We start from the raw sequence: 13,266 nt of genomic DNA on the forward strand, positions 1-13,266 counted from the left end.
CTTGCTTTCTTCCTTCATTCCTTTATTCTTTCTTTCTTTTTTCTTTCTTTCCTTTTTTCTTTCTACCAAACCAACCCCAAATAACTTCTGCAAATTAATTCCAAGAACACGTTGATTTATTGAAAAGCACATTCAGTGTTCTTGTTCCAAATGATCAAATCATACTTGTCCCAGCTCTGCCACTCACTACATTTCTGCATCATCACAGACCCACAGAATCAGAGTTGGAAGGGACGTCAGTAGCCATTTAATCAAACACAAACAGGAAAGGAACCCTTACTATAATATACCCAACAAGTGGTCATCCAACCCCTGCTTGAAGACCTCCAATATAGAACCTCATCCCCTCCCACAAGGCAGCCCATTCCATATTTGTGCAGCTCTAATTGTTAGAAAGTATTTTTTCTGGATATTTAACCTAAATTGGCTTCTTTATAACTTCCACCTATACCGGTTCTGCTTCTGACCTCTGAGCCAGACCAAACAAGACTGGTCCCTCTTTCACAAGAGCACTCTTCACATATTTGAAGACAGCTATTATATCCTAGCAGGATCTTACCTTTTCCACACTAAGCAGTCCTTCACCATTCTGGATGTCTGCCTCTGGACATTCTTTAGCTTGTCAATATGCTTCTGAAATCATGGTACCCAGAAATGAACACAGTCCTCCAGATATAGTCTGATGAATGCACAGCACTATGGGATTATCACCTCCCTATTCCTGGAATCTATGCTTCTCTTAATGCCCAAGATTTCATTATCTATCTTGGCTGCCATATCATACTATTTTCTAATAATGAGTTTGCCATCCACTAAGACCACTTTTTCTCCCCCAGAATAACTGATGTCTAACCATGCCTCTCCCAAGTTGTCCTTGGAATAGTTTATCTTTGGAACTCATGGAAAAAACTTTATATTTATAAATTCCCATTGGAATTCATCTTAGATTCAGTCAAACCCTTTAGCCAGTCAAGATTCTTTTTAGATCCTGACTCTGTCATCCATTATGACAGCTATACCTCTTAGGTCCTCAGTTTTATCTGTAAAATTAAAGAGAGATGGATGAAATGAACCACTAAAGTTTCTCCTACATCTAAGTCTATGCTCCTGTGGTCCTATGACTACATTGTAGAGTTTTGGTTCCAAGAAGCATAGCATAGTAGATAGAGAGCTGGCGTTAGAGTCAGGAAGACCTAGGTTCATATGTTCAATCTGAACATATTGGCTATGGCAGCACCCTGGGCAAGCACTTACCCTCTCAGTGCTCTAGACCAGAGGTGTCAAACTTGTGGCTGTAAGGCTGACAAAACTCGTAGTGAACCAGAAAATGTAATTAGGAAATGTTTAACAAAATAAATAAAACTACAATGTGATGTAGATAATGTTAATTTGTGGTTTTCTCCATCAATATGCAGCTGTCAGGGATCAATTTCTATTTGAGTTGGATACCACTAGACAACTTTCTAAGACTATAAAGGTACCAACTTGCATTAGTAGAGGGAGTTTCCTTATCTGGAAATTCCCTATAGCAAAGAAATCCTAAGTCCAATCCTTATTCCTGTCTTAAATGGGAAAATGCCATTTAGTCCATTTCCATACAAGTGTTCACTTTTCTCTATGCCTTGATTTGACAGTTCTCCATCCTCTATTCAAATTCCTTTCTCCCACAGTTGGCTCATTTCCTGGAATGAGTCCAAAAAGCTTTGTGTGGTTTCTTCTTGTCTTTATGACAGTCATTGAGCTTAGGAGTGCTCCAGGTAGTGTGACACCCTTTCTTTCCATTTGTCACCTATTCAAGAGATAGTACTGAACTTCTATGTCTTAAGGGACATTTGAAGACAGATTTCCTAAGGCTGTGAGGGAAGGGAGACAATATGGCTGAGGGGATAGAATGCTGGATTTGGAGACAAGAAGACCTGGGTTTGAATTCCACCTCAGAGGTTGATTAGCTACATGACCCTGGACAGTCACTTAACTCTCTAAGCCCCAATTTCTTCCTCTTTAAAATGGAGACTTGATGACTTGTAAGTTCCCTTCCAACTCAAAATTTGTGATCCTATGAATTTATGAAGAAGAATTCTTGCCTTTAGAAATGTTAGTACTTAAACAGTGTTCGGAGGAACCATTGTTCCTTCCCCTCCCTTTACTTTTGACCTAATTATTGAGTGCTATGGTTAAGAGGGGCAGCTGGGTAGCTCAGTGGATAGAGCACCAGGCCTGAAGTCAGGAAGACTTGAGTTCAAATCCAGCCTCAGACACTTACTAGCAGTGTGACCCTGGGCAAGTCACTTAACTTTGTTTGCCTCAGTTTCCTCATCTGTAAAATGAGCTGGGGGAAGGAAATGGTAAACCACAGCAGTATCTTTGCCAAGAAAACCCCAAATGGAGTCACAAAGAGTCAGACATGACTGAAATGACTGAATAACAATATAGTTAAAAGAGTTTATGTCCATAAGGTATTCAAACTATATGTATATATATATGTATGTATATATATATATATAACTTGTATATACATACACACATAGGTATATATACACATATGTATATATAATAAATATTTTTTCTAACTGGCACTTTTAGACTGTATAAAAGAATTAAATTACATTAGACCTATTGTTTCCATGTAGTTTTAACACATGGTGATCTAAATGTGTGTCTCAGTGGCAGAAATCTAGCAGTCTTTCCAAGAAGAGACTGAAGCCATCTCTGAGTTGGAAGGAGAGTCATCAATAGAAGACCTCATTGTGCTGCATTTCAGTGTCTGTTAGTTCTGGATTCCTTAACGCTCCTGGGGTTTTGTTATTTTTACTCAAAATCTGTACTTCCTTAGGAGCCAACACCAGTCCAAGCCCACAACAGTCTTGTAGCCTAACAGGAGGTTGAAGTAGGCCTATACCTGGAAAGCACCCTACTTTGTGTTCTTGCATGATGGCCTCTGGGCTTGGCTGCCTAAAACAAAACCATTTTCAATTCATAAAAGCAGCTACTGTTTCAAAAAGGGACCAAATTCCTTTATGAAAGTTGGCACTAAAGTAGGTCTAGCAGATATATTTTCACTTTGACTTGGGAACTCATCTCCCCATCACGCCTGGAGCAATCTGTTCTGTTCCCAAGTAGAGCAAAGAATAGGATGGGTGTGTTTGAAAGGATGGGCAGCTTTTCTTTCTTAGTTTTGTTTTAAAAATGTGTTATTGATTATTTTTGTTGTTTGTTTAATTGTTTTAATTATTTCTAACTCTTCATGACCCAATTTGGGGTCATCTTGGCAAAGATACTAGAGTGGTTCGCCATTTCCTTCTCCAAGGAATTAATTTTCAAATTAATTTTAATTTATAAATTTTAAATTAGTTGATTAATTTTTGCATTACCTTTATTTCTGACTATATCTCTCCCTGCCTCTCTTTCCTAGAGAGTTATCCCTTGTATCAAAGATTTAAAAGGAAAAAGGGGGGGAAAGCAGAGCAACAAAAGTATCTAACACATCAACTGAATTTGACAGTATATGCAAGACTCCACATCCAGAGTCCCTCACTTCTGAAAAGAAGCAAGGGAGGGTGATGCCTTTTGATGCATTTACTTTAAATGGAAGGAACCCTTATCCCATGACTCAGTACTGAATGCCTGTAATATTTATGTATTTTTTTGTATTCCCTCCACCCCCATTTTTGTCCTTCCATTGTCTAGTTTGGCATGTCAGTCTCTATGGCAGGGAGATATTCAATTTGCATACCCACTGAGAATGGTAAATTTTAACCATTGACTAAGATTACAGTAGGGAAGGTAATGGCTTTATAAACTTTCTTTTAAAGAAATGATTTCTCCTATAATCAATGTTTATATGTTCTATGGGGATCCTGTAAGCTTATTCTGGTTCTATGCTCGAGTTTTCCTGTTTATAAATTAATAGATAACTCTTTCTAGCTCTCAATCAGCCAATTAACAAGCATTTATTAAACACCTACTGTATACCAGGCACTGCAAAGGCAAAAATGTGCCAACACCTGCCTTCAAGGAAGTTACATGCTAGGTAGAGAGGGGTTCTCTGCTGGAACACTGATGATCACTCTCTTATTTGTCAAGACCAATTAATGTAGCTCTCACTCTAGTTTCATTTAATTCAATTTAAGAAGCATTTATCCAGTGCTTAAAATGGTGCAAAAGTACAGGGGTAGGCACTGGGAATACAAGAATAAAAATGAAATATCTCTTGTCCTTAGAAAGCTATATTCTGGTGGGGTAGGGGTGGGAGGGAGACAAATACACATACAAATATATATATATGTATAAATAATATTAAAATATCTTTTATGTTGTTGCTGTTCAGTCATTTTTCAGTCATGTCCGACACTGTGACCCCATTTGGAGTTTTCTTGGCAAAGATACTGGAGTGGTTTGCCATTTTCTTCTCCAGCTCATTTTACAGATGAGGAAATTGAGGCAAACAGGATTAAGTGACTTGCCCAGGGTTACCCAGCTAGTAAGTGTCTGAGGCCAGATTTGAACTTAGGAAGGTGAGTCTTTCTAATTTCAGGCCTGGCATTCTATCCACTATACCACCTAGCTTGCCCATATGTTATATATTAAATATATTAAAAAATAAATACAACATCATTTTGGTGGAGAGTTACTAGCATCTGGGAAGGGAGTCAGAATAGACCTTGTGTTCAAGGAGGTGATACCTGAGCTGAGCTTTGATGTCTTTGGCTCAGAACCTGGCATTTAATAAGTCATGGTGGACCTGACAAGTTAACATATGTAAAGAGCTTTGCAAACCTTAAAGCACTATATAAGTAATAGCTATTATGAACATTATGGGCAGCTAAATGGTGTAGTGGATAGAGTGCCAGGCCTAGAGTCAGGAACACTTGAGTTCAAATCTAGCCTCAGAAACTTACTAGCTGTGTAACCCTGGGCAAGTCACTGAAGTCTGTTTGCCTCAGTTCCTGGAGAAGGAAATGGCAAGCCACTCCAATGTCCTTGCCAAGAAAACCCCCAATGGGGTCATGAAGAATTGAGCATGACTGAACAACAACAAGGAATTTCTAAAAGGTGGAAATAAGGAAGACTATTCCAGGCATAGCCCTAGGTGCAGAAGTTATGATGTCTTGTAGGTGTGAGAAGACTAGCTGAAAATGTCATTGAGACCTTCTCATGCAAGGGGATAGGAATTCTGTACTAGCCCCTGAGTTCTAATGTCACCTCTTTCCCCGATTCCCGGCAAGTTCCCTCTGAGCCCTCCCTGTGACTCAGTTGCTCCCTCCATAAAGTGGGAAAAATAATCCTAATCTAGCTAACTCCAGTACTGGAGTCCTTGCAAAGTATGGTGATAAAGAGAAGACCACCCCGTGCTTCTTTCAGGGGGAATATTTCTCAGCCTTCAAACAAGCCTCCAGAAGGGAGGACGACATCGCTAAAGTGACCTGTGGAATGAGGGTCTTATTTAAACCAGAAAGCCACCAAATCCAGGAGCTGGATATCAGTTTTGGAGGCATGGCCGACAGAACTATCCCAGCCCTGAAGACCACCAGGAAGCAGCAGGGGAGGTGAGAGAATATGGACAGAATGGCCTCAGTGGATGGCCGGGGTGGGTGGGGTGCGAGGTGGGGCAGGGGTGGGAAGGGGCAGGGAGTGCTTTCTTCCCAGGGTCTCAGCTTTGCACTTCCTCTCTGGCCAGAGCCTGGAATGAGGAGCTGCTTCAGGAGGTCTGTGCCAGCCTCGCCGAGGAGCTGAGCTTGGAGCCGGATGCCCCCGGTGGCATGATAGAGTTCCGACGTACGCTCACCCTCAGCTTCTTCTTTAAGTTCTACTTGACGGTGCTTCAGAAACTGAACAAAGATAGTACACATGTGAGTGCCGGTGGGCTGGCTTGGGCGGGGCCGGCAGAGGGAGGCCTCATGACCTGCCTTGGTTGAGGTGCCCAAGGCATAGTGGTCTGGGGTGATGGCATCAAACAAATAGAGGCAGGGCCACTAAACTGTGCATAAGGATCCCTGCCGGCTGCGTATTGACTTAGAAACTCATATATTAACATCATTTATATTCTGTTATATTTTTATTTATTTTGTTAAATACTTCCCAATTGCATTTTAATCTGGTTCTGTACCTGGGAGTGTTGTGGAGGCTTCATGTTTGACACCTCTGATCTGGGAGACAGATGGTGTGTCGTCAGTCCTCTGTCCTGTGCGCTCTCAAGAGGGCAAATACACCTACCTTTTGGAAAAGCAAAGACCAGTGAGGAAGAGAATATTAGCACAGCATTATGAAACTGTGTGAGGGGCAGCCATCGGATAATAGAGAGCTGGCCTCAGAGTCAGGGAGACCTGGTTCAAATGTGGTCTCTGATATATGTGTGACCCTGGGCAATACCAATCAGTGCTTTAGCCAACTGTCTAACATCCTAAGATTCAGAACAATTGCTAATCTGCACTGGCAGAAGGAATTAATCACATGACTGGGGGTGGGGGTGAGGGGGGATGAACTGTACAGACCTGTGTAGTTTTAGGTTACGTGCCACAATCTGAAACTACACAGACGTGTGGTGCAATGAATAGAGGGCTGTGCCTGGAGTCAGCAAAGTCTGAATTTAAATCTGACCTCAGACACTTCCTAGCTGTGTGACCCTGGGCAAGTCACTTAACCCTGTTTGCCTCAGTTTCCCCATCTGTAAAACAAGCTAGAGAAGGAAATGGCAAACAACTCCAGTATCTTTGCCACGAAAACCCCAAATGGGATCAGGAAGAGTCAGACACAACTGAACAACAGTAACAACACAGAGACATGTATAGACATACCTGGGCAGTTTTAGACTATCTTGTCCTTCCAACTGGACCATTGGAGGCAGCATGGCATAGTTGCTAGAGTGTTGAGTTTCAAGTCAAAAAGATATGAACCCAAATTCTGCCTAACTGTGTGGCCTTGGGCAAATCACATCATCTCTCTGAGGCTCATTATTTAATCAACAGTCATTTATCATGTTAGGCTGGTGCTAGGCTCTGTGCCTTGGTTTTCTCTTCTGTAAAATGTGGATCATAATAACAACTACCTCATAGGGTTGCTGTAAAGATCAAATGAGTTAATATGTCAAGAGCTTGGCAGCCCCTTAGAGTACTGTATAAATATATTGGAGGGGAAGAGCTGTGGGATGTAGAGCTAGTGTAGACCATAGGAAACACTGGTCCTTCAGAATAGGTGATGACTAGGTATAGAATATAGATCATTAATTTTGGGGAGTAGGGTGGTGAGCGACAGGATCTAGGATTTTAGGAGGGTAGAAAGCACTTGGTGAACAATTTCCTCTACCAAGGCAGATTGATATCTTCTCTAACTTAGAATCTTAGGGAATTGCCTGGGTGTCACTGAGAAGTTAAATGACTTGCCCAGGGTCTCATAGCCAATATTTGTCAATTGTTGTTCAGTCGTTTCAGTCATGTCCAACTTTTCATGACCCCATTTGGATTTTCTTGGCAAAGATACTGAAGTAGTTTGCCATTTCTCTTTCTAGCTCATTTTACAGATGAGAAAAGTGAGGCAAACAGGGTTGAGTGACTTGCCTAGTGGTTACATTGCTTGGAAGTGTCTGAGGTCAGATTTGAACTCAGGAAGATGAGTTCCTGACTTCAGGCCAGGCATTCTATCCATTGTGGTACCTAGCTGCCCTAATATGTCTCATAGACAAGACTTGAATCCAGGTCCTCCTAGCACCCAGGACAGGCCTCTTTCCACTATGATTCTTAGTCCAAAGATATAATCAATACATATATCAAAAATGTTCTTGTGTGGATTCCCCCAAGATCCCTTATCACTCTATCTCTTCCTGTACATTGTCCCATGAAAAAGATGCTGTTAAACACTCTGTTTTCCATTGGTCGTCATTTTTCAAGGATGGAATGGCTATTCCTGTGTAGCATATAGGAAAATATAAAATGAGATGACCCCTAGTTGAAAAATCTTCACCTGGAGACAAGTTAAGACCAATGATGGATATCCACCTGTTGGACATTCCCAATAAGTCCCAACTAAAATCCTATCCTACAGGAAGCCTTATTTGCCCTGTGTATACCTCCATTCAATTGTAAGCTCCTTGAGGGCAAGGACTATCTTTTGCCTCTTTTTACATCCACAATGCTTACTTAGCGTGTTATCTGACTGACTGGAATATTATGAACATGTCCAGTGAGGCTCATTTCTGTCTTCTCTCTTTCACAGAAATGCGATAAACTGGATCCAACCTATATCTGTGCCACTACACTCTTTCAAAAAGAGCCCCCCACCAATGTCCAGCTCTTCCAAGTAAGTGGAAACACACCTGACATTAAATGGGAGCCTTCTCCTAACTTAATCTTTCTGAGATGATATGGGCTAGGTAAAGAAACCCAGAATCATATTCAGATCAATGTTGCATTTTTTTTCCTTTTTGTTCTTCCTAATCTTGTCCCTGGAGCTCCAATTTCTACTTTTTATCTATTTCTTAAATAATGATCAACCCCTTCCCAGTCTCTTGTCTCTTCTGTCCCTCTCCAGGGCCGGTGGACAGAACTGGGATTAATCATGCTCACCTTTGCTTTCCCTTCTCATCAAAAACTGCTTCTTCTACCTCCTTCTGTACTGCACTCAGTCTTGAAGCCCCACTGTCTTCTCCAGTCTTAGTAGCAGGCAGTATTATAAAGTGGAAAAAAAAAACAAACCTGGGTTCAAAGCTTTCCTCTGACGCCAACTACCTGTGTGACTGTGGGTGAGTTATTTAACCTCCTTAGGCCTCAGTTTTCTCATGTACGATGAGGGGGTTGGATTAATGGCCTTTGAGGTTCCCTTTACTTCTATGATCCTATGTCTTCTCATCTTTTTTTGCTTGCTGGTATCTCCCAGTCTTATTTCTCCAGCCTCCTTTCCCTCCCTAGCTCCACCTTTTCTCCTCTTTCCCTGAGTAGTTGGAGAATCCCCTTCAGAGGCTTAGCCTGACTGCCCACTCCTGTTGTTCTAGGAAGTTCCCAAGGGACAGGCTGAAGATGACATGGTGGGCCGGCCCATCCCCCACCTTTCCGCTGCCATGCAGGCCTCAGGGGAGGCCGTGTACTGTGATGACATCCCCCTCTATTCCAACGAACTCTGCCTTCGACTAGTCACCAGCACCAAGGCTCATGCCAAAATCAAGTGAGTTGTAGCTGTGGATATGATGGAATAAAGTGACCTTTGGACCTAGAAATTAGGAATTTGGTGGGATCTACCTAGGACTGACCACCGAAGGTCTTATTATATGTACCCATTTTTAGATGTAAGATTCCTGGAGAATTTTGAATGGTCAATTGAGGTCTCAGCTCCTATTTGTGTATTCATATCAGAGCACCCTATTCTTCTTCACAATCTAAAGGGCATCAGATGTTTGTTAATTGATTGACTGATCTCCATTTCTAACCATTCAGTTCTCTAGCTAAACACAGGGAAAATTTAAAAAAACTTGGGAAACACTTTCAGGAAAGTAATATGAAATTATGTGATGCATTATTTGTATTGGGTCCTAGAAACCTAAACTAATTGACTGAAATTACTTAAACAACATAGGAGACTATGGGGGTACTTTGTCAGTGCCATCTCAGGGCATTCTTCCTTTTAATCAAATAACATCTGGATGGAGGTGAGCATGTTGAAAGAGCAGAAGTCCCATATACATGTTGTCATTTTTCCATGGAGGAGGTGGTCAGAAGGAGCAGAGGATGTCTGCAGCTTGGTTACATTGGGCTCCCTTCCCGTAGTATCCTATATCGTTTGAGGTCCAAACATTGTAACTTTCCCTCTGATATGGTGATATTGGATAGGAGCACAAATGCTGTGGAAGATGGGTGAGAAGATTTTCTCTCTAGCTTTTGCATCAGGGTTGTGTCAGAAAATTCAATGCCTAGGACAGTCTTCTGTGTATTATGTGGAACAATAATATTACTCACTTTTACGTAGCACCTTGTGATGCATTTTAGAAAGATTAGCAGTTATGATAATGCTGCAAGAAAGGCAGCGTAAGAATTGTTATTTCAGTTTTATGGATGATCTGAGTGAGCCTCAAAGAAGTGATGGGACAGGTCACATAGCTAGTAAGTGACAGAGCTGTATCTTCAAATTCCAAGTCTGGGGACATTTTACTACCCTGGGCTATGTCTCTGTGATTTTCTATTCCTCTGATATCAAGGTAAAGGGGAGGGGCAGAACTGGGTCAGTAATAACAATCCAAAGGGCAGAGTGGAGGACTGCAGACAAAAACAAGTCTTGAATGGAAGAAAACAGTGATCAAATTCATTGGATTAATTATTTCTCCTTTTCATTTTGCCTGTGGAGACCCAACCTGAGTAATAGAGCTTGCTGCAGCTTCCTTGCCCTCTCACTCATGATGCTCATTCTTTTAGGTCCATAGATGCTTCAGAAGCTCAGAAAGTGCCTGGCTTTGTTTGTTTCCTCTCAGCTGATGATATTCCTGGGAGTAATGAAACTGGACTATTTAATGATGAAACTGTCTTTGCTAAACATAAGGTATGACTCGTTCCCTATGAAGTAAATGGAGACTTTTTATATCTTTAATCTTGGTCACGTCTTCTCAAACGTCCAGTTTCCATATTTTCCATACCTGCATGGGCAGCCAATATCCATTTGACTGATATGCCACCAGAAAGCAGGAATGAATTACGTGTAGGGCTACCTTAATTACACTTCTACTCTCATCCTTCTGTTGGTCTAGTCCATGAATAACTGGAGTCCTCATAAGGTGGAAATCCTACATCAAAATGATGTCTATTGAATCTGGCAGTCTGATTGTGCTTATAGTTACACTTTAGTTCCTAGAGATAGTAGTGGTAGTTTAAAAACTGCTCCCTTTGCTGTTGTGAGTTTCTCTATTTAGAACAGAAGCCATCATTTAAGTGATAATAATGATGGTGATAAAGCTAATAAGAGCTAGCATTTATATAGTGCTTTAAGATTTGCAAAGTGTTTTACAAATACTATCTCATATTATCTTATTCTCACAACAATCTTAGGAGGTAGTTGCTATTATTATCCCCATTTTGCAGATGAAGAAAATGAGGCCATGAGAAGTTAATGACTTGCCAGCATCACATAGTAAATGTCTGGAGCTGAGTTTGAACTCAAGTCTTCCTGACTCCAGGCCCAGTGCTTATATCCACTGTGCCATCTAGATGCCTTTATATTAAATAAATACACTAACTACTTAGACATGAATAGAATTGTAAATCAACATTAACACAATTTATGGTAATATCGTGTATATTCTGGTGACTTCAACCATGCAGAGCTTCAACTTTGCAGAAAGTAAGAAAGTAAAAAAGCCAAAAATAGAAGTTACTCAGTCCACTTTCTAAGAAATACATATATACATATACATTAATTATTTACTGCATACAAAACATAGTATTACCAGAAAAGAGACTTTGGGAGGAAGAGAAGTAGTAAGCATTTATTAAGTTGGGCTACTATATGCCAGACACTGTGTTAAGTGCTTTGCAATATTATCTCATTTGATCCTCACAACAAACCTGGGATGTGGGTGCTATTATTATCCCCATTTTACAGATGAAGAAGCAGGCAAACAGCAATTAAATGACTCACTTGGGGTCAAATAGTGAGTGTCTGAGATCAGATCTGAACTCAGATCTTCCTGACTGCAGGCCTAATAATGCTTTATTAACTGAGCCACCTAACTGCCTCTTGGCCTCAGGGATGCAAAGATAACTGTAAGAATAATCTCTGGCTTTTATACAGTGCTTTAAAGGTTGACAAAGTTTAATTATCTGGAAATTTCAGTTCTGTAGACTTTTCCCCCAGTGATACTCACTAAATGAAACATTATTGTACTGTAATGGAACTTCCTAGTAACGTTAGTGCTGAGTATAATAATAATATTGAGATTAGAAAGACAATCTCATTGCAAATATGTCTTTGATCTAATGAGATCATATTTAGAAAGGCCAAGGTCATCTGCTGCATCTCAGGGCATCTCTAGTTGTCCTGACTTTTGTCTTGCCAATTGACTTTGATGACTAGATGAGAGCATGAGGTTGACAACTTTGTGCAGCTCTGCCTCCCTGAAATCCAATTCATGTGCAAGTCAAGACATCACCCATGAGATGTCATTGGTCATCTTTGAGGACAAAGGATGAGCAATAGCGATTTGTAAAGGCGTGCCTGAAGTAGGCACTATATATGCTCATTCCCTTCTCTTCTCTTTCCCTCTGAGACATAGGGACTAGAGACTTGTGATTTCCTTGGCATAGGGATCTCCCAGGTGAGAAAATTCCTAAGAATGCATGCTACTTATAGTCTCAGAGGGCTGTCTAGAGCTGTCTAGAGTCTAGATCATTTGCCTAGGGCCACATGACCTCAGGACTTGGACTCAGGTCTTCCTTGCTCCAGGGCAGGCTCTCTTCTCTCTACTTCTCAGCCTCTCCATCTTTGATAGGGACAGGTGACTTAGGGAAGGCAGCCAGAGCATAGAAAGCTCAAGGAATGATTGAGTAGAGTTGTTGATTCGCTGAGACCATCTTGGTTCAACAGCAATGTTCCTTGTTCTAGGTGACTTGTGTGGGACACATCATTGGAGCTGTGGTCACAGACACCCCAGAACATGCACAGAGGGCAGCTCAAGCCATGAAAATTACCTATGAGGAACTTCCAGCCATTATCACAATTGAGGTGACTGATGCTAAACCCTGGTCTTCTCACCTTTACCCTGACATTCTCCCTCCCCCTGCTTAAACCTTCATTCATCAGTGCCTTCCTCAGCTCTGACTGCATTCTTGTAGTTATTTGTTGTGCTTGAAATGCAGTGTTTAAACACTCTGCCATGCTGTGTAGATTGCTTTGAAGAAATGCAATCCCTGAGCCCTCTTCTGATTTTTATGGCCATGTATCTTCCCATCTCCACCCATCTCCTGAGTGTATCCAAATGAACCTGGGAAAGAAAAACAGCAATTGACTCCAAGAATTTGCCCTCCTCAAGTCAGAAATACCATCTTCTCTCTTCTCCTTCTTCTGTTAACTCCCTGAAGATTTGGGTACTCATGCCTTATTTTTTATCATTCAGGATGCAATAAAAAACAATTCCTTCTATGGTTCAGAACTCAAGATTGAGAAAGGAGACCTCAAAAAAGGGTTTGCTGAAGCTGATAATGTTGTTTCAGGTACGGTTGTCTAATTTTTCCCTTCATAGTGCTTGGGGAGGGTCGGGTGACAGCTCTCATTTGGGAAGAAACCAAACAACAGTTT

General features: G+C 41.2%; 1 protein-coding gene across 1 annotated transcript in view; it reads left to right on the forward strand.

Annotated features, from left to right (window-relative positions):
* XDH (xanthine dehydrogenase) overlaps window positions 1-13,266 on the forward strand; it is a 78,959-nt gene that overhangs the window by 33,757 nt on the left and 31,936 nt on the right. Inside the window, exons 14-20 of the mRNA XM_027850476.1 lie at window positions 5,362-5,546; window positions 5,678-5,849; window positions 8,209-8,292; window positions 8,984-9,153; window positions 10,395-10,518; window positions 12,574-12,693; window positions 13,085-13,181. Of these exons, the coding sequence (XP_027706277.1) occupies window positions 5,362-5,546; window positions 5,678-5,849; window positions 8,209-8,292; window positions 8,984-9,153; window positions 10,395-10,518; window positions 12,574-12,693; window positions 13,085-13,181 (952 nt within the window). The remainder of the gene's footprint in view (window positions 1-5,361; window positions 5,547-5,677; window positions 5,850-8,208; window positions 8,293-8,983; window positions 9,154-10,394; window positions 10,519-12,573; window positions 12,694-13,084; window positions 13,182-13,266) is intronic.

The sequence above is a fragment of the Vombatus ursinus genome, unplaced genomic scaffold (genome assembly GCF_900497805.2).
Source record: "Vombatus ursinus unplaced genomic scaffold, bare-nosed wombat genome assembly UNPS02009062.1, whole genome shotgun sequence".
Lineage (NCBI taxonomy): Eukaryota > Metazoa > Chordata > Mammalia > Diprotodontia > Vombatidae > Vombatus > Vombatus ursinus.